The sequence below is a fragment of the Myiozetetes cayanensis genome, unplaced genomic scaffold (genome assembly GCF_022539395.1).
Source record: "Myiozetetes cayanensis isolate MyiCay16 unplaced genomic scaffold, myiCay2020 scf17, whole genome shotgun sequence".
Lineage (NCBI taxonomy): Eukaryota > Metazoa > Chordata > Aves > Passeriformes > Tyrannidae > Myiozetetes > Myiozetetes cayanensis.
This window is the reverse complement of record NW_026087378.1, coordinates 6136921-6164043: the sequence shown is the minus strand read 5'-3', so window position 1 is coordinate 6164043 and position 27123 is coordinate 6136921. Positions and strand designations below refer to the sequence as shown.

Genomic DNA, 27123 nt, shown 5'->3' with positions numbered 1-27123 from the left:
AGTACACAAAACAAATTGTGTCCAGCACTTGGGGTGCATGTCCCAAACACGGGTACACTGCCCACGAGGGGTGCACAGAGACACCAGGCCTAGCAAGGATACAAGAGGGTCTAAAGGGAAAGCAGAGGAGCAGCTGCAGGCGATCCCGTTCGAGCCCTGTTCCGGGACCTGACAGCGATGCAACAGATCCGCCAAGACAAACAGAAGCGTACGCAGCTCACAAACCTCCTCACGTACATGCTCCTCCAGATCGGGTACATGACACAGCCACAATGAGTAAGGCTGGGATGGACACAGCAGGTAAAGGGGCACATCTGGAACTGGGGCCAGATAGAGCTACAGGCAGGGCAGGAGAGGAAGAAGGGGTGATAAGGGGTTGGGCAGCAGCAGCCACACTTCATGCCTAAATGCAAGGAGAGGGTAACAGCCCCCTTCCCTTTACTCTCCCCTCCTAGAGCTGACCTGCCCTCAGCTTTCCTCCAACTGTTGCTCATTGACACAAACCAGCTGAGAGGAGCTTGAGAAGCCCCTCATATCCCAAAAACTTTGATATCCCAGCTTTTCTGACACAACACACTCCAGTCAGAGTGAACACCACATCTACACAACCAAAACACCACGAACAGTGTGTCACTGGGTCACCCTGGTCTAGGGCAAATGGGGCAGAAAGAACATTTTGGTCTTTGTTTTATGACTGTTGCCAGGATTCACCCACAGCTCTCCACAGATGCCTGGAAACACACCAAAGTTTAAATAATAATAAAAAAAAGAAAACCACTTTCAAAAACAGACAAACCCACAACAGTTTGGAAGATGCCCTGGAGCACGCAGGAAGGCGCTGCCCGGGCAGCTCACGCAGCAGGGGTGCAGGGGACAGGAGGGATTCCTTACAGGGATAGAGCATTTCCAGAGCGCAGAATGCAGGAACTGGGTGGTCCTTTACCCCAGGACTGCGCGGCCAACAGGTCCCATGTCCCCTCTGCCAAGCGCTGCTCCCGCACCGAAGCGGAGGCGCTCGGCGGCTGTGCCCGGGGCCGCCTCCCCGGTGTGCGGTACCCCGGGAGCGCCTCCAGCGACCCCCGCCCGAAGCCCCCGGGAATCCCCCGGTGGGTCCCGCGCAGGTTCGGCACCGGCGCTGCCCGGGAGCGCGGTCTGGGGGGAAGAGGCGGCACATCCCCACGCTGGCAGAGGGGCACCGGGTGACCCGCACGGGAGACACCGGGGTGGGAGCGGCAGACCCGGCAGCGCTGCCACCCTCCTCCTCCTCCTTCCTCCCTTCCCGGAGCTCCGTGCGGGAGCGGGGCCGCCCGCGGGCCGGCAGCGCCCGGCCTTTGTTTGCCCAGGGCCGGGCTCGGCGGAGCGGGCGCCCGGAGCCGCGCCACTCACATAGTGCTTGTTGGGGATGCGCCGCTTCTGCACGTCCAGCACCTTCACCTCCGCGATGCTCCGCCTGGGCATGCCGCTGCTCGGCCCCTCGCAGCCCGCGGGAGCGGCGGAGGCGCGGGGGAGGCACTGGCGCTCGCAGCCGGGACCGGAGCCTGCAGCGCCGAGCCGAGCCCAGCCGAGCCCCGCCGCGCCGCCCGCTGCCGGGGGCGGGGGGCGGGAGGCGGCCCCGGCCCGCCCCGGCCTATCCCGGCCAGCGGGGCGGCCCCACCACCGCCCGCTTAAAGGGGCGGCCGGCACCGCCCGCCCGGCGCGTCTCCGCCGGCAGGGACCGTCGGGTCCGCCTCGTGATGCCCCCGCTCCGTCTCGGAGCGCGGGGATGTCTGAGCGCACTGTGCTGTCCCTCCCGGGGAGGTGGTTGGAGGGGCTGGAGGGGTCCGGGCTTGCCCTGCTTGTCTGTGCGTGCGCTCCATCACCAGCTCTTGTTTCTTCACCCTGCTCATGGCCCATGACAGCGGCCCCCAAGGTGGTTCCGTCTTGGCTGCCAATGGTCACATCCCTAAAGGATCCAGGAAATGGGCAGGAAGAGGTCTGTCTTGGCTGTTGGTGTGGTCAGATCAGCAGAACTGCCTTGCTCAGGACAACCTGCATACCTGTATAGAGACTGCTTGTAAGAGCATGCAGTGACAGGACAAGGGGGGATGGCTTCAAATTGACAGAGATTAGATATTAGGAAGAAAATCTTGGCTGTGAGGGTGGTGAGGCCCTGGCACAGGTTGCCCAGAGAAGTTGTAAGTGGCCCATCCCTGGAAGTGTTCTAGACGGCTTGGAGCAACCTGGTTTAGTGAACGGTGTCTCTGCCCATGGCAGAGAGATTGGAGCTAGATAATCTTTAAGGTCCCTTCCAGTTCAAACCATTCTGTGGTTCTACCCCTGGGAGCCAGGAGCTGAGCCACCACATCGACCTCTCCTCCCAGGCAGCTCAGCCCTCCTGCCATGCTCCATACCCAGCTCTGCCCTTGGGCCAGCAAAGGAGACAAGTCAGTGACCAGGCACTTCTCTACATCAGCACTACCCCCAGCTCCCGTCTTCCCAGTGGCTCCTCAACACGTGGCATAACCACAGCTCTCTTCCCTGTTGGGCTTTTAATTACATTATAAAGTTACTCAAGGCTTACACTGGCAGGTCATTAGTTTTCATATGAATTTAATTTAATCATAAACAACTCATCTCACTCCTTAGCGGCTCCTTAAATGTGGCTCTTTTTAAACACTATTAACTTTGCTACAACCACCCTAGAGAATTAATGGAGGTGCAGGCAGGTTGCCAGTGCTTTATTGCCCCTCCCAAAGGGCTCATCTTCATCCTGCTCCCCCTACACAAAGCCCAAGCCCACAGTGCCCCTGCAGGGATGGCTGCAGGAAGGTTGCTAGGCTGTCTGAACGGGACATCATGCCACTGATGACCTCTCTGGTGTGAAGATGCAGGGCTGGCTTACATGTGGACCAGCTGCGTGTTGCTCCCATCCCTGTCCCAGTCATCACTCCTCGGTCAGACGTGATGAAGGTAGGCAGGCAGGAGGCCACAGATAGGACCTTTAGAGTCCTGCCTTCCTTCTCCCATCAGGAAAGTCCTGACATTCAGAAGGGATGCTGAGGCTAATCAACAGCCCAGAATAGCACCAATAAAAGCCCTGAAAGATATAGAGGTCCTCCAGTGGATGGTGAGGAAAACATCCAAAGCAGCTATGTCTCACGTTGGTAAGAGAAGGAGTACACACTGAGATGTGGAACATCAGAGAAAGCAGATTGAGAGAGGAATGAAACAGTTATTGGTCTTCACATGCTAAAAGGAGAAACTAAGGCAGAGAAGCACTTAAGCATCTGCATAGCCTTTCCCAGCACTGTGACCTGCTGAAGGGACCCCGTTGCTCCTGGGCCCCAACAGCACCAGGCAGCAGCTGCAGCCTGACAGCTAATGAGCACCCAGGAACAAGCAGAGACAGTCACAGCTAATGCTGCAAAATGGCTCCTGTGTTTAATTAACAAGTCTGATGAGAGCTGTTGAGATGAGTGCAGAGTGGCTTTTCATGCTGACCAGATCACCTCCCGAGGGAGGTACACTGGGAAGCAACTGTGGAGATGCTTGGGCTCTAGTGTGCCTCGATAATTTGTCCAGGAAACTGCCAAGCATTTGCCAAGGGAGCCCAAATGAAGGGCTTGTGAGTGACCTGGGAGTGTCATGCTCTGCCCACTCCTCTGGTGATATGGCTTCAGGAATAGCAGAGGTCTGGCAGCAGCACGTCCCACAATAAGGTTGGGTGGTAGAGGTGCAACTGAGTGGAGTTTTAGGAGAAACAAGTCGCCTCCTGCTGCCTAACCAGAGGCTGAAGTGTTGTTAAGCCAAATAAAATAACTACAAAGGAGAACTCACCACCCACTCAAGGGTCGAGCACATGCACTCTCCCTTCTCTCTGGCAGGATCAGCTGAACAATGTAAAGCAAGAGGGTAAATGAATTCTGAAGAGCCAGCCATCAGCTCAGATGTGCAAATGGGTTTCTGCATGGCTCTAAGCAGGCTACAGCTGTTTGGGCACAGATGTCCCTGACATTTTCTTGGTATCAGAGATGGAATGGAATGAGAAAGCAGTGTCCCATTGTCAGCCCTGAACTGCAGAGGAAACACTGTCTGCAGTCATCCTGGCATGGAGAACCCACTATTGCTGCTTGCTTTTCAATTTAAAAATTAGGAGTTTGTGCCAGGTGGTTAAATGTTCCTGGTCTTCCCTCTGCACAGAACAAATGACATCCATCTTCCATGAGCTGCCTCACAAAGATTAGTCAAAAATGATGCTCCTATCCCAACAGAGGGCAAATCTCTGCAGCTAAAGCCCAGCAGAGCAGTGGTTTCCCACCATTTCGCTGGGGATGGATCTCACGGATTCTTAGCTGTCACCAGGAACAATTTTCCGCTGCTCTGCCCCCTGTATTGCAGGTTTTAGGTGCGTGGTGTGGATGCCTCCCGTCACAGCAGGCCTGGCAGCAGGTTGTACCCATCCTGCACACGGGTATGGCAGCAGGGAGAAGCAGACCCCAAGGAAGGGATGCTCAGCCCTCAAATGGGGAAGGCTTTCCTGGCACACAGTGGGCAGGGGGAACCTGGATAACTCCTAAGGATAATGCTGGAGCAGGAGACAAAGTAGTGAAGCCCTGATGAGAAGCAGAGATCTGGCGAAAGGGGTGCCATAAAGAGTGACAAATCCAGGGAAAAGAGCAAGCGATTCTTTTTGTGCCACGGGACAGCTCAGCTCCGGCACTTCAGTGTTATGCCACCTAGTGAGCAAGAGAAAGAGCAGCAAACATCTCCTCTCCATGCCCTGCAAGCCTGCAAATCAGGTCCAGGGGAGTCCTAGGTGGGGTGGCAGGGCAACACGCTCCTGGCACCCAGCCCCACCCCACCCAGGAGAGGAGCAACAACAAACCCCATCAGCAAGGCAGAGCCACAGCCTCCAGAGAGGCTGGGCTTCCTCGAGCCCTGGGTAGCTTGGCATTTGGAGAATTAAATCCAGTGGCCAGTGCAGCAGGTGAACACTCAATGGCATTTGGCTTAACAGGGTGCAGGTGACTTTTGCAGGACATGCCTATGGCACTGCTCACCTCCAGCTGCCCTCCTGCACTGATGGAGGGAGCCCATGTGCAGTCACAGGAGGAAGGGAGTTAGGTACAAGCTCCAGCTCCATGACTCGCCCTGCCTGCCCTGATTTTTCTTCCCCCAGAGAGTTTTATCATCCCAATCACAGCACAAATGCTGCAAAAGCCCTTGGGCAGCTCAGAGGAGTCTGGAGCCCAGATGTGACAGGATATAAACCACAGGGAATGCTACACCTGCTGCAGCACCAATAAGTTTCCAGGGCTGTCATCTCTATTTTAAAAAAATAAGAAATAATTTTACTTTTGCTCTGTTTTCAGCATTGCACCAGGACAGAATGGTAGCTAACAGTTATTTCTGGAATACACGGTACTTATAAATATATGTTGAATCCTCATGGTTGAAGCTCCCCTCAGGCACTGCCAAGGACATGCAGATGAAGTTAAATATTCCCATGAGATCCTCTGCTTCACTGGGATACATTGAGTGAGGCCAGTGTGTCCCAGGAGACAGTGCAGTCCTGGAACACATAAACAAAGATGACTAATTATGTGTCCTCAGCTACTCCATTTCTTACTATTTCGTGGAGAAAGGAGACAGGCACCCTCGGGCTTTGCTTGTCCTCTCACCACAGTGCTGCCTGTTTAAAACTCCACCACTAACAACTTACAGTACCAACCCCGTCTCCTTTTCAGCACCTCACCTGAACTCACATCCCGCGGTTTTACCTACCAGGGTGGACACTGGTAACAGGGTCATTTCCTGCATGAAATCCAAGGTGAAAGTTGGCAGACTCTGGAGCAACCGTCCAAAAGCGAGGGGAAACCCACACCAGCTCCATGGGCTCATGTAAAATCTGCCCTTGCACACTGGGTCTCCTTGAAAGAAATCATAATTAAACTGGCAGGTAAAAATCTCTGAGCAGAGAACAAAGGCCACACAGGTGGTGGGAGCTCTTCTGAGCAACCTGAGGGAGGAGGCAGAGGTCTGCCCCTGTGCTGACAGGGAAGACATGGTTTGCATCCCGATCCTGTAATGCTTCCCAAGCACTCCCCAGCAGAGGTCAACGTGTGAAGAGACAAAGAGGCTTCACTCAGACTTCCTTGTCCCACCAAAGCAAGGGAGTGGAGGCATTTGGCTGAAATCTCTTACTAAAGCCAGGCAAGCTAATTAAATAGGAAGAAAAATCCATGCCTGCGTGGTTTGCACTCAGATGACAGGGTGCAATACCCGCTCTTCACCAAGCAGGGTCAGCCCAGCACCGTCTTAACACCAAACGAAGTCATCGAGGGAATCGCTGCTTCACTTCAGCTTTACCAGTTTCAGCCTCATAGCAAACATGTTCCTGCCCTGGAGCTGCAGCACCCAGCAGGAGAGCCTCTAGAGCAATTTCAAACAACTGGAAGCTCAGCCTTGCAAGGTTCAAATGCCAGAAGTGGCTCTGGAGGTTTCTGTAAATCAGCAAACCCCAGACTAGAAGCAAAGCTGGTCTCAGGCCACAGCCAGTGATCACACAAAATCAGACACATGCCCAGGTATCTCAGTTTGTTACTTTATTAGAGGGGTCTTTACATCATAGTGGTGGCCCCACTGGAGTCACTTTACAAAATATTAAAAAAATCCTTTTTATTCAAAGCCAATTTTTTAAAATGGTATCCCATCCCCTCTCAAAGGTAAGCTGGGTTCAGTTGTGGTTCCTTCTAAACAAGAAACAAAATGTCCTCTTTTGAAAGGAGTGAAAATATAACCACCCTGTAAACATGACAATCAGATGATGTGCTCCCCTGCCCCCTTCTAGAAGATGGTACTAGAGCCCTGGCACACTCAGAGAGGAAACATCAGCTCTTTAACAGCCCCCAGAAACAGTCTTTCCTCATGGCTGCAAAATATCCAGAAAGAGCTGATGCTCCCTGGGCTGGTGGAGAAGGCAGTCAGAGGCAGCAATGCCCTTCAGTGTTACCAGCGTGCTGCAGGACATCCTTCTGCAAGTCACATGTAAGACATGAAGGACAGGCACCAGGGACTGGTTTCTGTGACACCAACCATTTCATAGAATAGCTCAGCTTGACGCCAGCAGGACCAGGAACAAAACCAATGGGGCTGCTGTTACACATTTCTAATGCAATTAAAAGACTCAAACCAGCCCATTGTCCTGGTTCAGGAACATCCCTCATTCATTAATCCTACATCAGCTCCCGACCTAGCACTATCACACCTGAAAGGCACAGTCCATGCTTTTGAAGATGGGGCAGGCAGCCTGCCTATTTTTATTAGCAGAGGCATTGTTGGTGTGGATTCAGAAGTAAACTGGAATGGCCCAAATAGATGTAGTCTTGCTAGTTTGCAGGAAGCTTATAAATATGTATTAGGAACTCTAAATGGGTGGGAAATGCACACCTCAGATACAGAGTTAAAGACCTGGGGGCTGACTCCTTCAGCTCAGTACCTGCAAGTGTAGCACATCATATATCGCCTTTCCCTGAAATGCCAATATGTCACTAAATCAACAATTCAGACTTTCAAATAATAATTTTTTTTTTAACTTTTTAAAGCAGAAACATTTTTTTCTTGCTTGGGAAGCAGGTTTAAAACAAACAATGCTTTCCAGAGAAGAACAGAGAGAAAAACTTAAGTGCTACTTTACACCTTTGGGTTATATAAAGAAGAAGGTGCTGCCAGTGAGGTCTCTGACCTCCTACTCAGGCCTGTGCTCTGAGTCCTACCCAGAAGCTCAGCCAAGCCCTCCCTGCCTGGTGCAGGTGGAGGAGACACATCACCACGAAGCAGAAAGGACAGAGGGCTGGACCTGCCACTGCTCTGCCACTCTGCAGCCTGAGTCCATGCTGAAAGCCAGGAAAACCATCCAAGAAACTGTGGCACACCATAAGGAGATGAGAAATCAGTGGACAAAGTGATGCTGAGAGTAACAAGCCACCACAACCTGCCTTGCATCTCCTCTTCCCATGTTTCACACCTCCTTTATTCCTTCCAAAAGATGCTCTGCAGCCCATAACACTGATGCAGAGTGGCCAGACTGGCTGACCCATATGGCCCACACATATAGAACACTTAAAAAAAAGTCTCGAGCACATGTGTGATCAGGAGAGCCCTGGCAATAACACTCTTCAGCCTCCCAGTTGTCCTTACCAAAAGGCACGTGACCACGACAGGCACTTCACTGTGTCACCACTGTTACAAACCTCCTCCTCTGCACATGCACATACACTTCTTTAAGGACAACAGCCTGCAGCCAGCTGAACAGTTTAATTACACCTTAATCCAGTCCCTGAAAAGACAGTGTTAGCTGGGTGCCAGAGGGTCTGCGGTGCCAGTGATCGTGGAAGGAAGGAAGAATCAGAAGATCTTTGGGAGGACATCCAGCTCGTCCCCTTTCTGCACAGTCTATACAGACTATACAGTGAGAGAGGAAGAAAAAAACCCAACCCTCCTTACTCAAAGGCAAAAAACCCCAAATTCCTGTCTCTCCCTTGAGCAAAAAAGGACCACAGTGGATAAAAATCAGTGTAAGGCAAGTGTTGGGGGCCCTCAAGGCCAAGGTTATCTTAAGACAATGTCAAAGCTGCTCTGCCCCAGGGGAGTCCTTATGGAGGACTGGGAGAAGGAGCAGCCACTTGGAGAGAGAGGGTGACACCTCCTGCACAGAGGGCAGGAGCCATGGCCTGTTTCTCCTGTTCAGAGTGGTCATTGCTTCAGTCTGAGGTGACCAGCCAGGTGAGCACCAGGCTCACGTGAGAGATGACACATCCAGCTCACAGCACAAGTACAATCCAGAAAGGGTCCTGCCCCACTTCCCAGCCTGGAGCCATGCTGAGCAGGCCAGCTCCTGGGAGAGCCACCACAACTTACAGTCAGCATCCCACAGTTCAGGGATCCCATTTATCCCAGACAGAGCAAGGGGACTGGAGGGTGCTGTTGTAAGAAGAGGCTGCCGAGAGGATCTTCCAAGTTCAAGTTGCCCACCTGCAGCCCAGGAGGACACAGCCAGTACCAGATGGTGGCCTGCCAGCTGTGAGATGTTATAAGCTCTCTGAGGAGCTGAAAGGGACGAACTTGGCATGTTTGGTTGGGGATGCTGGCGTCTGTCCATCTGCCTCCTCGCTCAGCTTGAAGAACATCTCCTGCTCACGCTTCTTCTGGTTCAGCTCATCCTCCAGGGCCTTAAGCAACAGAGAACACACACAAGAGGTGTATGTGAGATTGTTCTGGAGCTGTAGATACTGCCCCCTCCAACCAGCCGAGCAGGACACCCTTGTCTCACCAAGGAGGCATTACCTTCTTCCGTGGCCTCAGCCTGTCTCGCCACTCCTTCATGTGCTGGTTGTGGTTCTCATCCAGGGATTTCAGCTTCTGGGTTTCATGCTCGATCAAGAGGTGACACTTTTCATTCTAAAAACAGATCACAGAACAGAACACCCATCAAGCAATCAGGACTGTAAATCCAGCGGTCAAACAGGATTCGCCTCAGCCAGAGACAATCAGAGCTCTGAGCTCCAGGGTACATTTAGACATGGCCACAAAAACCTCTCAAGGCAAGAGCAAAGGGACATCAGGTCCCATTCACCAACAGTCCTCTGCAGGCACTTTTAAGAGACTAAGAACTGCACAGGGAGCTCTGGGAGACAGAGCCACGAGGGACAGGTACCTGCAGGTGCTGGAGCTCATTCGTGTTGCTCTCGCACTGAGCCTGCATGTCCTTCATCTGCGACTCGTGTTTCTGCTGCTGGTGCAGCCGCTCTGCTTTTTGCCTCTTCTCTTCCTGCAGAGCAAACTAGAAGAGAGAAAAGCAGGTGCCCATTTAGAAGAGTTGCTCTGGTCTCTGAAGCTGGTTAAGAGCCTGGACAGCTCGCACTATTATACAGGAAGGAAAGAAAAGCCCTGAGGATGTTCCCAACAAGAGTCACAATGGAAGTAGCGCTGAAAACCACACCTGATGCCCCAAATGCTAAGGCATCTGACATCTTGGAGTGGGTTAGAAGTAGGAAGAGTTGCATTTTTCCAACTTCCTTTCTGCCAACAGGCCAGTGAAGTACTTAACCCCCAAGCCAACCCTCAACCCTGGCGCCCTTTGCAAGACCAGACCTGTTTTATCTTCTCCCGCTGCTCGGATGCGCTCCCGCTGGAGTGGATGTGAAGGCTCTTCTTGTACATGGCCATGCGTGTCTTCCCTTCACTCCGCTGGATTTTGGGGAGCCGGGCTTTCTCCTGCTGCTGCCGAATTTTCAGCTGCTCCAACATGCGCTGGTTGTACCGCTGCATTTGCTCCCTTTCCTGCAGAGAGACAGGTATCAGAGGAGGAGGGACATCTCAGGCCAGCAAGAAAGTGCTGAGGAGAAAAGAGAGAGCCAGAGAGCAGATTTGGGAGTAGCATGGAAATGGCTGGTGACTGACAGCTCCACAAGAGGTGAGGGCAGCCACTGAACATGCTGTGAAAGCAGAGGACAAGAGTTCTGGAAGGAATGTGCCAGCCTTCACTCACTGCTCTGGGAATCAACCCTGACAAATACCAGACAGTGACAGATTTCCAGAAAAGCCCCCAAAATTCACAACTGCTTTTTGCACATTAAATGCACGCAGCACAGAATACATGCCCCAGGCAAGAAGGCTGACATGAATATTATTCTGGTCCCTTTTCACTAATAATGACCAAGTCCCTTAACTCCTAACCTAACCTTACCCACTTACAGCCTGGAAGGGAAACATCCAGGGACACCCAGATGCTTTGTTGACCTGCACCAGTGTAGGAAGGTGCTAAGCCTTCACCTTCTCATGCTTCCGGAGCAACTCATGCCTCTGGAGGAAATACTGGTCCTTTAGCTGCTGCTTGACAAGCTGGTGCTTCTCCTGTTGCTGACGCTCTTCAAGATCCCAGATGCAAGCCTCCCGATCTGTGGAAAGGAGGAGGGTTAGGAGACAACCCACCCTGGTTCCTCAGCTTGGTCACACAAAGCATCCCAAGCTCAAGAGAGCCATACACACACGAGCAGTGCAACAGATGTGGAGGGTGATCATTCACCTCCTGTTTTCCAAGAGAAATTGGTTGCAAACCATATTGGAGAGTCATTTCTTCCAATTATGAAGCCTAATTGGTTCATATTTGTAAAGCACTTCGAAGATTCAAGTGCTAAGTATTATTATTGTTAAACATTTAGACAGGATCTGGCAGGGCTGTTTTTTTCTAAATCCCATCCTGCCAGCTTGCAACTCTGTCACAGCATCTGCTGCGTGGGAAGAGCCGGCGTTGGATAAACCCATGGTTACAGCACTGCCTTTCCTCCTTTACAGCCTTTGCCACCCACCTCTCATGAGCTGCTGCTTTTTGTTCAGGCACTCGCGTTCCTTGTCGCAGATCTCCCTTTTGTTCTGGGCAGTTATATTTTTCATGGCTTGCTCCAGGTCCTCCTTCTGCTTGGCCAAGAATTCCTGTTCCTGGAAGAAACCAGCGGTACCACCATGAGCCCTCCTTCTGCTGCAACTTGAAAAGCATCTGGTGGTGTTTTAGAAGCTGCCAGTCCCCCAGGGAGGAAGGATGCTTCTGTCTACCACGCACTTCCCAGTCTTGGAGCTGTGGCAATCTTCTCTCAGCCTTACCATGGTTTGTTTTTTCTGGGTGAAGTCATCCATCTTCGCCTTCATGTTCCCTTTGCGCTGTTGCCGTGGCAGCTTCTCAACCTCATTCTTGACCTTTGGGGAGGGAAATGAGATTTATCTGCAGGTAATTCTAGGCTAAGAACAACCCCACCTAATGTCACTGCACAGCTGCACCTCAGGAAACACCCAAATATGCCAAAGAAAAGCAAGAGCTTCCTGCTAAAACACCAACAACTGTTTCCCTCTCAAGCTGTACCACGGAGAAATGCTGAAGATTTCCTGGAAGAAAGAAATGCAGGAAACCAGCTTTCCTCCCTCCTGTCCCTATTTTTACCTCCTTCTTCATCTGCTTCAGATGCTCCAGGAATTTGACGTGGTCCCGCTCCTGCTCCAGGCGAATGCGCTTGGCCTCCTCCCGCCGGCGCAGGGAGTGATCTTGTTCCATCTTCTCAATCTGCTGCTTCTGCTGCCGTTCCAGGTTTTCCAGTTCTGTGTCATAGAACTTCTTCTTTGCCTGTATGGGAAGGGAACAAAAGGAACAGAGGTCAACTTCAGCCTCCTCTCCACTTTGTTTCCTTCTAAAAGTTTAAAAAGAAGAAGTGAGAAGAAAAAAAAAAGGGGTGGGGGATTGTCCTTGCATGGATTGAGCCATTGAGCTTCTTTACTAAACAGAGAGGAGGGAAATTCCCAAGTAACACCCCACAAAGCACACAGGGCAGAGCCAGCTCTAGCATCAGCACTTTAATTATTTTTGAACTTGTTCTGGCACTGATGCACTTCAAGCTTTCTCCTGCTTATGTCTGACTTACAGCGTTCCACTGGGACCCAAGGTCCTGGGCAAATATTGGCTCAAGCAGAACAGTTCTTTTTCTGCAGGCAAGGATTTCCAAGTTCGAGGCTCTGTGCTCCAACAGTGTCCTTGTGTCCGATCTCTCCCTGCCTGCAGCTCACAAGGATGGACCTCCCAGAAGTCAACAAGAGCAGGTTGCCCCAGGGAAAGAGTAAAGGAAGCAGGTTTGGGGGTGTTGCACAGATCATTGCATGTGATAATAAATCCCACAAATGAAAAGTGACTTGCCAAGATGGGCATTCACAGATAGGGCATAGCAAGACTGTAGAAATATAGCAGAGCCCAGGAATAAGTGAGGGCTCCCAGCCTTTCATGAAGGGATTGGGGCTTCTTGGAGCACATGTAGGATGGATTAACAAAGAGGTATTTAAAGCTTTCCTGAGCCATCTTTTAAAGGGGTTCTCCTGCAAGTGGGGAAATTTAAGTTAGATATATGGAAGAAATTCTTCCCTGTGAGGGTGGTGATGCCCTGGCACAGGTTGCCCAGAGAAGCTGTGGCTGCCCCATCCCTGGAAATGTTTGAGACCAGGTTGGATGGGGTTTGCAGCAACCTGACCTAGTGGAAGGTGTCTCTGCCCATGGCAGAGGGGTTGGAATGAGATGATCTTTAAGGTCCCTTCCAACCCAAACCATTCTGTGTACTTCAACAGAAGCTGGCCATGGAGGGACTAAATCTGTGAGCCCAGTTTATCTTTATTCAGTTTACACTCACAGGCCTGCCAGACTTCCTGCTGTCACTTGTTGGCCATGTTCCTTTCTCATTTAAAGGATTTTTTCCCATGGAATACAACGGGACAATAAACTGTTTCTTACAGTAGCCATGAACAGACGTACAAGAAAAGGTCATTAAAAAGGATAAGTCAGAACAACCCTTCCCCCTGCAACACCCTACCAGGCAAAGGCCGTCAGTGCTTCCCAAGCTGCAGAACACTTTTGCTTAATGCCCACAAAACCCTCCATCCTCCACAGAGGCGTCCCATGCCTCACATCCCAAAGGGGTTCCTTGACATTTCTGCTCCCTCTGGATGTGATACACCAAGGTTGTTGCAACCCAGAGAGCATCACTCTGTGTGGGGGTTTGCAGGGCACCTGCAGAGACGTCAAACCAGCTTATTCCCAGGAGCTTCCCCTCACGTACCATCATTTCTTGCTCGAAGCGCCGGAGCATCTGCTCCAGCTGCAGCTGGTGCTTGCTGTTGAGCTGGGCCTGGTTTCGGTGCTCCTCCTTCTGAAGGAGACGCAGCTCCCGCAGCTCCTGGCGCCTGCAGAGGGTTAAAATGGAGGGAGAGAGAAAAATCCAGAGTCAGACAAGTGCAGAGGCATGTGGGTGAGCAGAGATGGCAGAATAAAAGGCCAGAGCATTTCAGCAGGGAATGGAAGCAGCACAGCCATCCTGTAGGATCCTGCCATTTGCTCTGTGCACAGGCTCCATGCGGTTTCAGTCAGGTAAATGCCACCTGACTGATGTGCTCTCAGGCTCTGTGACACTGTGAGGAAGCAGGATGCTAATTATGGGAACTGCTGGGAAAACCATCAGCTTTCACAGGTAAGGCCTATTAGCATTCACAGCTTCTCAAACAAGCCCTGTCAAAGCTCCTAAGCTGATTCTGCAGTCACTGCTGCCCCAAGCAGCACCCAAAATACCCATTCTGCCAGCTGGGTTAGGACTCCATGACTTTCAAAACAAAGCTAAGGCCAAGCTGGTGCTGCTCTGGCCTGGCCCCTAAGCTCTGCATCAGTTCTGGCTCACACCTGGGTGGCAGAAAGAGTGGTTTTCCCAATTTCTGACCTATCCATCATAACATTGCATCACTCCCCTCATCCAGCTTCACACCCAGTAAAAGGCAGCCTCTGATCAGAGGGTTGTGTTTGAGCCCAAACCATTCTCTGGTTCCATGATTCCATGAAAGCTGTACCCAGAAATTCCCTGTACTTTCATATATGTGTTCCCCTTGTTTTACTGGGGGGTTACATGCACTTCTCACACAAAAATTAATAGCCTATGAGTTTCTGCATAGATCTGATATTGGGGTCTAGGAATAATGCTGCCACAGGGACACAAAGTGCTTGGGACAGATTATACTCTCAGGGAGTCCCTGAGAGCACCACAAGGGAGCCTAGAATAGGGCATCAAACAAAACAATTTGTATTTTAATTATTTTAAGGACCTTTTAATTTCAGTGCTAGAAAAAGCAGTTCCTCTTTTTTAGAATAGGTCATGGAGGTTTGAAAGCTGTAAGATCTGTGAAGAAGTCATAAAGGCTTAAGCAGGGAGGATACCCCCATGAATATTAAATGATGCTCGAAGAGTTTAAAACTCCCTTGGCCTTTCTGTTAATGAAGTCTGAGGAGGTACACAAACAAAAGGAAGAGAAGAATCTTGAGAAGATTTCTGTGCTTATTTCCATTAAACCAGGCATCTCCAGCCTGGGGAACACATTCAGCCACCCCACAAAGGACAGAGCCAGCCACAGCACAAGCTTCCCTTGTCACATCCTTCCCCTGCATGCAAACAGAGCTCAGCTCAGTGGTACAGCAAGCCCTGTGCCAGCCAAGGAAAAGCTAAAGGAAGTGATGACCACACTGGACAGCTGTTCTGTCCAAGTGGAACGAAGATGGGAAATGAGAGCACTTTAGGCCATTCCTGGATTAGCCTGTAGAGAAGAAAACCCTACCCTGGTCCAGTGTCCTGCCCTCCCTCCATCCCAGTGACCCACTTGCCTGAGAAATCTCATTTCTTCATCCTTCTTCTCATCCTCACTGATGATCTTCGAGGTGGTGACACTCACCTCCACTCCATCCACAACGAACTTGCGGGTGCGTTTCAGCGTCTTCTTGTGCATCCGGGAATCCTGAGTTCAGCAAGAGGGGGAAAGGAGGAGGCCATGAAGGGGCTCCCTGGCTTGTTGCATGGGGTGCAACAGCTGGAAGCCTCAGAGCAATTTTGATGCCGTTTGTTCATGAAGAACACACCCAAGGAAACCGCATGGAGTGCAAATCTTCGGCCCATTTGGAGATTGCAGCTGCACAGCTTTGCTACCACCTTGCAGAAACCTGACCTGGAAGAGACACCACCCAGCACCCTGAGGCCCTTTCTCACCGTGTCCAGCTAAACTGTGATCTAACATGATTCCCTCTTCACGGCTTACTCTTTGTAAAACCCAAAAGACTCCTTTCTCTTTCAGTGGGACCGACTGGGGAAAAGAATTCTATGTGTGGCATCATATTCCCCTTTGGCTGGCCCCAGGGAGACCAGGTGTCCTGGGAAAGGGGTAAATTGCTATACAAGAGCATCACATTTCTGTCATCAGGCTCCTGAGGGGGATGTTGGCTCTCGTGGTCACCGCAGGAGGCAGGAGGGGAGGAATGTTTTGCTGAGAGTGGTTTCCCAGCACGTCTGTGTGCCGGGAAGCCATCACTCATGCAGGCAATTTGATAAAGATCTTGTGCAACACATCGCTCTGCCCCCTCAAGTCACAACATTTCTTCTCCTGAAGCTCAGCAAATACCATTCCAGTTATTTTTCCTCTTCCTCTAAGCCATGCTGACCTGGCCAGCTCTGCCTCACAAGCATTCCCAGCCTCTAGAAAGCTTTAGCAAAAGCCAAGAAGCCTGGGAGGTCTCTGTGCAAGGCACTGCTGACACAAACCAGGCCAGATGTATGGCAGGTTGGAAAAATTAGAGCGGCACAAGCCCAAAAGAACTTTCTCCTGGGGCCAGGTGTTCTAGGAAAGAGTAGCAGAGTGATGGACTGTGGATAAAGTTCAGGAAATCACATTTGGGGTTTCACACTTGCATAGTCAAAAACAGGCAGGAGAGTGGCATGGTTATTTCACACTTCTTAGGGCCCAAAAATAGCTACAAAACATCAGACTTCTATTAGATTTCAGTGACCTGTGGCAGAAGAGGACACATAAACCTGCAGCAGCTCCACCAAGAGCTTCTCCTTCACTTGAGGACAAGCCACGTCCCCACGGCACAGCTTCACCCAGCAGTATGTGCTGTGCTGGCTCGAGTCCAGCTGGGACAGTGAATTCATAGACAGGGAAAACACACTGCTGAAGGCTTTTCTAGAGAAGGGCTTCCTCCTTCCTTGTTAGCCCCGTGTTCTCCAACACCCTCTGCCCACCACTCTCACCTTCAGGGAGATGGAGCCACTTTCCCTGTTGAGGGACAGGTCAGCAGACAGGGAGATGGTGAGGTCCATGCTTTCAGAGGCTGAAGTGCTGCCAGAATCTGAGTCCCCTTTGGACCGGCTGCCGGGTAACGGAGCAGAGGGATCCAAGCTCCCATTGGCAAGTTTCTCCTCTGTGAAGTTCTCCAGGTGGCTGCTCTCCGGCCGCTCCCCAATGCTCTTCCGCTCCTTGCTGCCTGCCCTGGGCTCCTTGTTCCCCTCCGTTGAGTTACCCAAATGTCCAGGCTGCAAGATGATGTCTGGCTTGTCCTGGGTGGCCGAGGTGGCAGAGCTGGCAGGGGTTTTTGTGGAGGGGAGGTTGCTGTCCAGTTTGTCATTGTCATTGCTTATCCCTTCATCTGAGACTTTATCGCTCTGTGCATCTGTGGTGTCCTTGCCAGACCCCACAGACCCGTTCACTGCTTTGGGCAAGGAAGAGTCTGGAGGCTTCTCCCCATCAAAACTCAGCTGACTCGCCTCAGAGGGGTCCCGCTTGTGCTTACCAGGGGGCTGGAAAGACAGGGAAGAGAAGACATTGGGTTTGGCACCACACTTAACACAACTGCAAGGGCTGTAAGTCCCTACACTGCAGACCAAAGCCACAGGCAGCTAAAGAATTACTGGGAGGAAATCTTCCCTTTTAGGACATCTGCCCTGAGATGCTACTTTCTCCAGGTTTGTGGCCCCAAAGACTATGGACACTACCTGGAAGGGAAAAGCACAGTGAAAAAACTCCAGAATTTGCACATTCTGAAGAGGCAGCCTAGGAGTTTGCATATCAAACACTTTTTTCCCATGGCTCAGCTCCACTATGGATTAATCACTACCCTGTGCCACAGAGGAGGGAGGTCGAGGCATGTCCCCCAGCAAGGCTACCCAGGCAGCTTTGAGATGTCCTCTTCAAAGAGGCCAGCTCAGGGGCAGATCTGTCCGGCTTCTCCAGCCTCTATCAGGGCCCATATATATTTTTTTCTTTTTAAGCCCCTCCTGTGAGTGGGCACTGGGCCACCCTCTGGTATCATTGTTTCTCCATGCCCTTGGCAGTCACTGAAAAACAGCCCCTCCCTGGCCAAGCAACCACTTTGCCTCCACCTGATGGGGCTCAGAACAGCTGTAAACTCAGCCTGCTGAGCTCCTTCTCCCACCACAGCCACACCGGCAAACTTGCCAGCACGATGCCAGGAGCGCTCACCGAGGCAGACTCCGACGAGTCATCCTCTTCTGCTTCATCCCGACTCTCTTCAATCTCCTCCATCACCTCAGCCTTGGCCTCGGCCACCAGCTCGCGCAGGGCCCGGTTGCTGGTCACCTTGCTGACGAAGGGATGCTGAAAACCAAGCACAGTGCACATGTGTGAGGTGGCCAAAAACAGACCTTGTGAGCTCGTGGCCAAGTGATGATCCCGGCAAAGACCACCTCTTGCTTTAAAACAACTGCAAAGACCTGAGGATGTGGTTCTTCCTCGTGTCACTGGGTTTAATCCCCCGGTCAATTTACAGACAGGCATGAGGGAGAACAAGAGAGAACATGGTGCTGAGGTTAAACACACACTCTGCACACAGATGCTCAGAGCCTGGTGCTCTGCAGAGCTGCTTTACATCAACATCCCCCACACAAAAGCACCAGCTAAATTAAACAAGGGGACATTCCCCCTCCCCACTCTGAGCGACAGAATGCCAGCAGGAGCAGGGCAAGAGGCAGTCTGCAGGATCCCTGGGTGCAAACAGAGCCTAGAGGAAGGTTTAATTGAATTCAGGCTGGAATCACTCAGTGCACACAGCAGGGTGTTTGTGTTGAGCTTCAGCAAAAGGCTGTGGAGTCCCTCAGGTCTCTCAGCATGGATGGGAGTGTGCAGACACTGCTGCAGGGTGAGAGATCTGCAGTCAGCACAGAAGAGCACCTTCCAGGTTTTTGCTATTATTTTGAAAAGGGACAGGAGGAAAAGAGAGGAGTTGAATTTAAATTTGGGATAACCAGGTATCATCCAAGCTGGCTGCCAGATGGATGTTTTTAGGCAACAAGGAACCATTTCTATTCCAGCTGGTGTCCATAGGGGCTCTGCTGTTTGCTCCAAGGGGAAAAACATTGCTGATCCTTTTTGGAGCATTTTAGTGGCTGAAAAGTACTATGAACTTTCTAAACAAGACAAAAATCATCTGAAGCCAGCCTGGGGCCACAGACCCAGCCCAGGAGCTGGTGCCAGTTCCTACCTCCAGCAGCTGGGCAGCACTGGGACGGGTCTCTGGGTTCTTGTCCAGCGCCTTCTTCAGGAAGTCTCTGAACTCCAGGGACCTGAAAACACAGTTGTTGGTGAGAAGCTTAGGAGGGAGAAGGGCCTTGAATGCCACAGGGGTCTGCTTGATCCTTCTTCCAGATTATGTCCCAGCTTGCAGCTGTCCATAATTACCACTGCACTCCCATGGGAAACCCAATGCTCAGTTATTCTGATTATTTGTAAGTGAATCATCAAAGTGGCCAAGTGAGGGACTAGATTTCCCTTACCTTTGATGGCAACAAATGGTGGGGACTGAGCCCCAGTCACTGTTCCCCAGGGCCAAAGGCAGAGCCAGGAGAGGACACCAGCAGGTACTCTCCAAAGGGAACCCATAGTTGGAGCTGCTTGTGGCCAAAGATGTTCCAGGAGCCATTCCCACAGCCACACTGGGAAACAATGGCTGTGAAGGACCAAGAACCCCATAGGAGGGCACCCTCAGCCTGCAAAGCACAGCTCTGAGATCCAGAGAATGTCCCTGATCTGCTTCTGGCTCCTGAGCAGCTCCAGAGGAAGCATTCCCACCCTGCCTGCTGAACTTTAGTGGTGGGGTCCTGCCTGCACCGCTGTGACAACACTTGTGACTCCAGTGCTCTCCCAGTATTTTACTACTGGCTATCACACAGCAGGTTTTATAACGATTTAAAAATAAATAAATAAATTAAAATTGACTGATTGGTTTACTTTTAAACGCAGAAGTGGCTTCCAAACTCCAGGAAAGAAATTCTGGAGCTCTTAGCCATCTCCAAGTTTTGGAGAAAAATCTGCCTTTCGTCCACACGGGAGGTTTTGAAAACAGCCAAGGGATCACCCCTCACTTCAGGGAGGCCTGTGGGTGAGCAGCAGCTCCCCCAGCGCTGCCTGCATGCTGTCAGCACAGTCTGAGAGTCTGCCCTCAGCCAGCAGCGCCTTCGGAGCCCCTAACACACAGCTGGACCTAAAATACAGCCGGAATTCTACACTGGGCTCTCAAATTAAACAAAACTGCTAGGAATGACTGGGTTTTTTTCTCTCTTTAAGTTGGGCAACGTGCACTCTGCTGGCCCAAATGCCTCACCATTTGGAAGGGCAGCTGAGCGTGGGGGGGTCGGACTTGGCGATCTTCAGCAGGACTCTCATGGGGTTGAGCTCGTGGTGGGGCGGCTCAATCTGGGCCATTTCGATCAGTGTGATCCCCAGGGACCAGATGTCTGCCTTGTAGTCGTACGGAGTGTCCTTCATGGTCTCGCACATCACCACCTCCGGGGCCATCCTGCAAGGGGCAGAGCAAGGAGCAGGGATGGGGGGGGATGACACCACTGCCACACAGTGCGAGCCTTACAGCAGCAATTAAAGGCTCTAAGTAATCCACAGCATTGCATAAAAACAGCCTTTCCTCCTAGCTCCGGGTTTCAGAAGCAGCAGCATCTTTTCTAAGGGGTCCAACCCCCTCCCTCTTCCACAGACACGGAGGCAGCCCCTGGAAACCCCCAGGCCATTGACATCTGGCGCGGATGTTGCTTCAGACAATAAATTAATCCTTGCGATTCCATTCCTTCAGCAAGTCGGGTGATTTAGAGATTGTGTTTCTGGAGCGAGGAGTCGTTCCCATGTGCTTGGAGTCTCTCCAAAGCCCACCCCAGCCCCCGGGGAGGGGGAGCAGGGGGAGCACACATGCGAGCACACGTGTGTCCCTTTGCTCTGCCAAGCCTCGGCCGGCCCAGGGCACCGTGACACCACGCAGGGCTCCCACACCACCCAGGCTGCTCACAGCTCCATTCAGGCAAGGAAAACCCTTGCATACGCAGATGTAGCAGCCACCACAACTCCTCGTAGAAATCCTCCCACCCGTGGTAAGGCACCAGCACATCCCAAAGGCCATGAGCTTCCCCACTTCTGGCAAGCCTGATTTTCAGAGGAGTGAAGCTCCTCACGGACACAGGGTTCGTAACAAGCAGGTCACTCACCAGTAAGGGGTCCCAATGAAAGAGTCTCGCTTCTGCAAGGTTTTCATGTTTTTGGCAGACACTCCAAAGTCAGCTGCAAAGAGCAGTAACATTAGATGCTGTAGGAAAACTAAAAGACCCCTCTGAATTAGCACACTTGGCTGAAACGCAGATGGAAAAGCAAACATTCACTTAAGGCAAGAACACGATGCAACGTGCTGTGCCCTCTCAACTGAGCATCAGAAATTAAATTTGGTTGTGGGTCCATGAACCCCAGGACTCTCCTCTCCTATGTACTGTAAGACAAGGGCATGACAAGCCACACCTGCCAAACCTTACACATCCAGAAGGAAGTCGAGATCTTTTCTGCAAACAAAAGCAGATACTTTCAGAACTGCTATTTCATATCAAAAAGTCTCATTTTACACCAGAAAACCCAAAGTACTGTTACATTCTGTCTTTCCCTTCAGCCCTGTGCACAGCAGCCACTGCATGATGCCTCTCCTTGATTCTGTCCCTTCTATAGAGAGCTGCTGAAGTCAACCCAACCAAATCAAATCAAATCAAATCAAATCAAATCAAATCAAATCAGGAAGACCAGTAAAGGGTCCTGAGCCCATTCCAGGTGAGCTTGCTCTCCGAGACAGCCCTGATAACAGCTGGAGGAGCTGTTACCCATCTGCACCCTGAGCTCAGGTTGTCCCTGACTGTAGGTCACCCTTGGCCCAAGCCAGCAGTGTTTCTGCAGTGAAGTAAATGGTCACAGGAAAGTTTCTCTATTCCCAGTCTGGCTGGTCTCCATCAGCACTCACAGACACAATCCAAGAACACCCAACAGCTGCTGGCACCCCTCATGAGAATCCAGTGGAGATCTGCACCTTTCTGACCAGTTCATACAGACAAATCTACCTTCTCATCCCCCAGCAGGTTGCTGGATGCCAATTTAACTCAAACCCATAGCAAGTTGGCAAAGCAACCCTTTGGCAAAACTCACCCTGTCACCACCAAACCTGCTCTGCAGATAAGAGGAATTCTTCCAGCTCACAGCCCTGCCAACTGGCACCCTGCACAGGATGCTCAGCAGGCCAAAAAGCACAAAAATCAAGTTCAAAGAGGGATTAAAAAAATTCATGCAATAAAAATCCATCGAGGACCTGAGCATGGCTGTGGCTTGGGGAGCCTCGGCACATTTTGCCTCCCGTGGAACAAAGTCTTCCCATCCTCCTGCCTGCACCTCTCAGCCAGCAGACGAGCAGTGATGTCCCACAGGCAGGACAGCATCCCTCAATCCCCTTCCACTCAGGCACAGCCAAACACTACAATTCAGCTCCAGCAGCACGTGGCTGTCCTGGGTGTAGCATGGAACGGCCCCAAGCAGCACCATCACCCACAGCTGCTCTCTCAGGGAGCTTGGCCAAGGAAGTGCTTGCCAGGCAGCTCACCGAGCTTGATGTCCCCATCTTGGGTGAGGAGCACATTCCCGGCCTTCAGGTCCCGGTGGATGATCTTTTTGCTGTGGAGGTAATGGAGGGCTTCCAACATCTGGCGGCAAATCACTTGGATCTGAGGCTCAGTCAGGCCCCGGTCCAGCTCTGTGGGGAGGGAGAGGGATGTTAAACAGGACAGGGATAGAGTGATGCTCCACCTGAGCAGCAGGAAGGCACAGGTTACCCAGCAGACCATTGAGAAACCACTGTCCATGTGTCAGAGCAGCAGGAGACAATGCAAATCAGCTTGTTAAGGTAATTTATTCCCTAAGCCAGCACTTGCAGCAGAATGCCCAGCTCTTGGAGCTGCTGGTTTATAGCTCCCTCCTGGGAATGTACAGCTCAGGCATTTGGCTCTGGAACAGAGCATAAGGGGGACAAGGAGGGGGAACCAGGCATGCCTCTGATGGGGGTCTGAACTGCAAGTTTCCTGACAGTTTGGGAAACAGGTCCTTGCATACAAGTTGGGTCTTGCCCAGCTGCTGTAAAGAGGAGGGAGCTGAACTTGGCTGCAGGCAGCAGGGTCAAACACAGGCATGAACACCCAGAAGCTCCATACAAAGCCATGTTCTCATTCCCCAGGGAGCTATCCCTGCCATGGAGATGCACTCTACACTTCCCTATACCCCATGAGAGAAATGCCACTTCCCAAAGGGAAGGTTAGGGTTGTCCCTACCTGCTGCTCTGAGCTGGCTTTTTGGGTAGCCCTGGGTACCAGTGCACCAGTTCATGCCCTGCTGTCTGTCCCAGAGTTCAAGGAGAGTTTGGACAATATTCTCAGGTACATGGTGGGATTCTTGGGGCTGTCCTATGCAGGGCCAGAAACTGGATTTTGATGATCCTAGTGGGTACCTTCTGATTCAGGATATTCTGTGATTCTCTGATTCTATTTCTGATGCTTGCAGGGACATGCAATCACTGGTGTGACCTCCCTGCTGAGCTCTGCTGGGCCACCTCCACCATCCGAGACTGTTTTTCCAAGGCGACAGCTCTGCAAACCATCAAACTTCCAGATGGTTAGCATCTCCTGAGCTTCCCTCCCTCCCTCTGCAAGCCCTTTGCACTGCAGATCCCTCCTCCAGCAGCTCTGAATGTGAGGCAGAGCAGACCCAGCCTTAGACAGCACCAACTGCCAAACTGCATGGCCAGGATGGGGGCTGAGGGAGGGACCCCAGCAACTGCAACAGATTCAGAGTGAGGATCTCAGCCACAGGCTGAGGGATGCTGGGTCAGCCACTTTTTTTCTCCTCTTCCTCATCAAGGTCTCCCTTCCTCTGGGGCAGGCTGATTATTTTCATTTTCCCTAGAGCATCAGGCAAAAGCAAGGTGCAGTGGGCCACAGGCTTTGTACAAAAGATTTCAGTGGGAAAAATACCAGTTGTTGGTGGGGACGGGGAGGTAGAACAGGCAGCATTCAGCAACTCTGAATTTACTAATGTTGGGAACATTCCTGAGCTCCAACTCACAGCTCCTCCTGTCCCTCCCTTGGGGGTGACAGTGCTATAGCCAGCCCACTTGCTCATGGTTTCCTATGCTGCCCCTTCCCAAGTCCTGCCACGGTCACAGACCCACCAATGCTCAGGGGGGTTTTCATGTCCCAAGATATGGGTAAAAAAACCCCAGACTGTTGAGGTTTTCCATGGGGAAGGCATTATTTCTCCAGCACTTTAGAAAACGTAGTTTTTCATGCAGTGATTTGGACCTGCTTTAAAGAAGTTCCCTAAAGGAGGGCCAAGGTGTAACGGCTGAATCAAAGATGACAAAGTTGGCTACTGGGGATAAATAGAAAGTGAGGCCTTTAGAAATATCAGTGCTGAAAGGGAGTAACCCCCAGGGAGTCATGGCTCTGTCCAAGGGGCTCCAGGCAAGATGTCAGAGCATCCCATTCTCTGTGCGGAGGGGATGCCACCCCCTGCACTGGGATCCATACAGCCCTGGCACAGAGGGGTTGTAGCAGCAGCCAGGGCTGTTTTGGGGCACACCCACACACTACTGGTCCCAGCAGCTCCCTCTGTGTGGAAGGGATGAGTTAAAAATGGGAAGGTTCCTGGGATTACTGCAAACTGCAGTTTATTAGATGCTCTGCTGCTTCACGAGATGACTGATACCATACGGGGAAGTCAGCAAAAAGATCATGGGATATTCATCATGACAGACATCCAGATTAAACATCTCAGCCCTGCTGCCCTTCTCGGGAAGCTGTGGGAACAGGATCCCAAGCACCCGGTGCCCCCAGCAGATAAATATTTAAAATCATCTTTCCCCTCCAGCCAGACTCTTCCTTCTCCCCATGCCTAGTGATCTGCTGATCCCATCAGCATTTAAATCACAAAAGGACATTAAAGTAGCTCAAAAAATACCCCAGGGCTGCCACACCTTCTGCTCCAGGTATGAAAATAGGCAAACTCATGGGAGAGAAAGGACAGCTGGAGGAGCTGGGGCACCCATGCCTGCCATCTGTCTGAAGGCTGTACCTGGGAACGTGCCAGAAGGCTGGAAATGCCTTCAGGCATCTCCCTGGGCACAGAGTAGAGCCCGGCACCGGCGCTGCACTCACCCAGCATGGTGGCATCCACTGCCCCGCCCGGGCAGAACTCAATCATGATCTGGGGGAACAAAGAGAGAGGAGTTAAAGTCAGGTCTGTGTCTCACTGGGAAAACCACCGGGCAGGGAAGAGGAGACAAAACCGTGTGATTTGCTTCCCTGCACGGCAAAGCTGCCCCTCAGTACCACCCGGGGGTGCAGAGGCTTTGGAGCTGCCCGGGACACATCCCTTGGGCACTCCCAGCACCGAGGATCACTCGAGCCCTGGGGTCAGAACACCCCAAGCAGCCCCGTACCTGGATGCCCACCCCGAGCAGCCACCCCAAGCAGGCAGCTTCAGTATTTCCAGCTTCCTCTCTGTTTACATCTCTTCCCGTTGCATTTTGGAGCTGGGGCTGCTCCACCGAGCAGCCCTGCCAAAAGGATGAGATAGCTGTCATAGCTGGGAGCTGACGTGGCTGGGAGAAATCAGGCAGGATTTTCTCTGGCAAATGAGGGATGGGGAGGACTGTCATGTCTTTAGGGTGTTTTTTTAACTATTTTTGTTTCCCCACACTGCTCAGTAGTTCACTGCTCTCTTGATTTTGAGCCATTTGAGGGGAAACTATGCCAATAAAGAGGTTGAGTACATTCACCAGACTGATGCTGTTTTTCTCCCAAGGACATGCACAGAGTCGCTGCCAGTCTCACACACCTGCTTGCCTTGGTCCTGCCATCCCCTCCACATCATCCCCTTCCCGCTCACCTCTGCACAGACTCAGCCAGAGCTGCCCCAGTGCTGGCCCCCATTCTCTGTTCCCCTTCGGGGTAGCCAGGGCTGCTCAGATAAACAGATTACAATTTCAAGCAGCCAGGGATTACAAGGGACAAGAGATGCTTCACCTCTCTGACAAGCTCTTCTCCTTGTCGAGGTGACACAGGACAACATACCAGAGAGGTGAAATGCCAGAGTTTACTCCGAGGACAGTGCTTGAGCCAACCCAAGGCAGTTTGTTTACCAGCACAGTTCTCTAAACCCTTCAAGTAGAGGTCATGCTACTCAACATAGCTCTAAGCACTGGAGCAGGAGTTGAGGGTAGAAGGTTCAAGCTCCCTCTTTCCCATGGCCTAATCCTGCAGCTCCAGTAAAGCCACATCCCAACCCTTCAGTCCTGCAGCTCCTACACATGGCCAAGGGAAAGGCTGTTATTGACAACCTGACAGCTGGGAGGCCAAAGGCTTTCTCTTCCTTTGAGGGTGAGGGGATGTATGGCCCTCTGCTGGCTCAGCCACCCTGCTGGTGGAACTTCTGCACAATGACACCAAGATCCCACCTGTGGGACACATCCTCTGCCAAATCCTCCAACCTGCCACTAGCCCAGACCAGCCCAGAGTAAGTGATCTGTCCCCCCAGGCAGATGCTGGGCTGAGGTTTCCTACCAGGGTCACAGCTGGCACAGCCAAAACGTGCTCTGGTCAGACACAGCGAGCTTTTAAATGGGGAAAGGCCAAGCACAACACACGTGACTCTGGATCTGCGTGGGATGCATTTCACCTCACAAAACTTCATTCAGGTTCACAGTCTAGCAATGAGAAAATTAGGAGAATCAGACCATCTGAACCAGCATGACCATGTATGTTTATGCAGGAACAACAGGTTCCAAGTCAGGCACTGGGAAGATGGGAAACATGGAAAACTTAAAAATATGCATTTTCAACAAGGGCAGAGATGCCAAAGAATAATCATGGGTGTGGCCAGATAGTCAGAACAGCCAAAAAAACTAATGAGCTCATTTTCAGCACAGAAAATACAATTTAAAAAAACTCAACTGGCAATCCCATAGATCACACTCCACACATGCTTCCTTCCAGGAGCAGGGCCAGCCTGGGAAACATTTTGCCATTGAAGTAGGTAGGAAGGCAGGCCTGGTGACAGCAGGACACAGCCATCTCTGTGTGTGAGCTGGGAGATGGAGGAAGCTCACAGAGGGCAGAGGCTGAGCAGGCACAATCCCCAAACCTGTGGCAGGGAAGGGGATGGTGGGATAGTCTCTGACACCCTGGGGTGGGCAGTCTGTCCCTGAGAAACAAATTGGGAAGATCATTAAACTCTTTTCTTAGGGTTGTTTCCACGTGCTTTGCTATATGGGCTGACTACTCCTTTACTGAGGTGTCCCCTAGCCCCATCTCAAGCAGTAACCACTCTAGTGACGGTGCCAACTGCCCTTCACTCCCCAGCACTGCACTGGGC

At 51.7% G+C, this 27123-nt stretch overlaps 2 protein-coding genes and 1 long non-coding RNA gene across 12 annotated transcripts in view; 1 reads left to right on the top strand and 2 right to left on the bottom strand.

The window, feature by feature from the left end:
• SH3PXD2B (SH3 and PX domains 2B) overlaps positions 1–1511 on the bottom strand; it is a 71238-nt gene extending 69727 nt beyond the window's left edge. For 3 of the 4 annotated variants that reach the window (XR_007628620.1, XM_050312497.1, XM_050312500.1), the window contains exon 1: positions 1387–1500. Coding sequence is in view for 3 of the 4 variants with exons in the window: in XM_050312497.1 (XP_050168454.1) it covers positions 1387–1458 (72 nt within the window). In the remaining variant the exon portion in view is untranslated. Of the gene's footprint in view, positions 1–1386 lie in introns of all 4 variants that reach the window. The other variant, XM_050312498.1, reaches the window with a different exon arrangement.
• LOC126638554 (uncharacterized) overlaps positions 1–27123 on the top strand; it is a 1011613-nt gene that overhangs the window by 781611 nt on the left and 202879 nt on the right. The window lies entirely within an intron of this gene.
• The window catches only part of STK10 (serine/threonine kinase 10), a 45781-nt gene continuing 25221 nt past the window's right edge, over positions 6564–27123 (bottom strand). Inside the window, exons 3-19 of the mRNA XM_050312496.1 lie at positions 24906–24954; positions 22304–22453; positions 20883–20955; positions 19994–20188; positions 18875–18956; positions 17857–17991; positions 16629–17174; positions 15212–15342; positions 13629–13752; positions 11975–12154; positions 11641–11733; positions 11349–11478; positions 10813–10937; positions 10132–10320; positions 9695–9820; positions 9325–9438; positions 6564–9209 (exon numbers count right to left, since the gene is read on the bottom strand). Of these exons, the coding sequence (XP_050168453.1) occupies positions 9069–9209; positions 9325–9438; positions 9695–9820; positions 10132–10320; positions 10813–10937; positions 11349–11478; positions 11641–11733; positions 11975–12154; positions 13629–13752; positions 15212–15342; positions 16629–17174; positions 17857–17991; positions 18875–18956; positions 19994–20188; positions 20883–20955; positions 22304–22453; positions 24906–24954 (2583 nt within the window). The 3' untranslated portion in view covers positions 6564–9068. The remainder of the gene's footprint in view (positions 9210–9324; positions 9439–9694; positions 9821–10131; positions 10321–10812; positions 10938–11348; positions 11479–11640; positions 11734–11974; positions 12155–13628; positions 13753–15211; positions 15343–16628; positions 17175–17856; positions 17992–18874; positions 18957–19993; positions 20189–20882; positions 20956–22303; positions 22454–24905; positions 24955–27123) is intronic.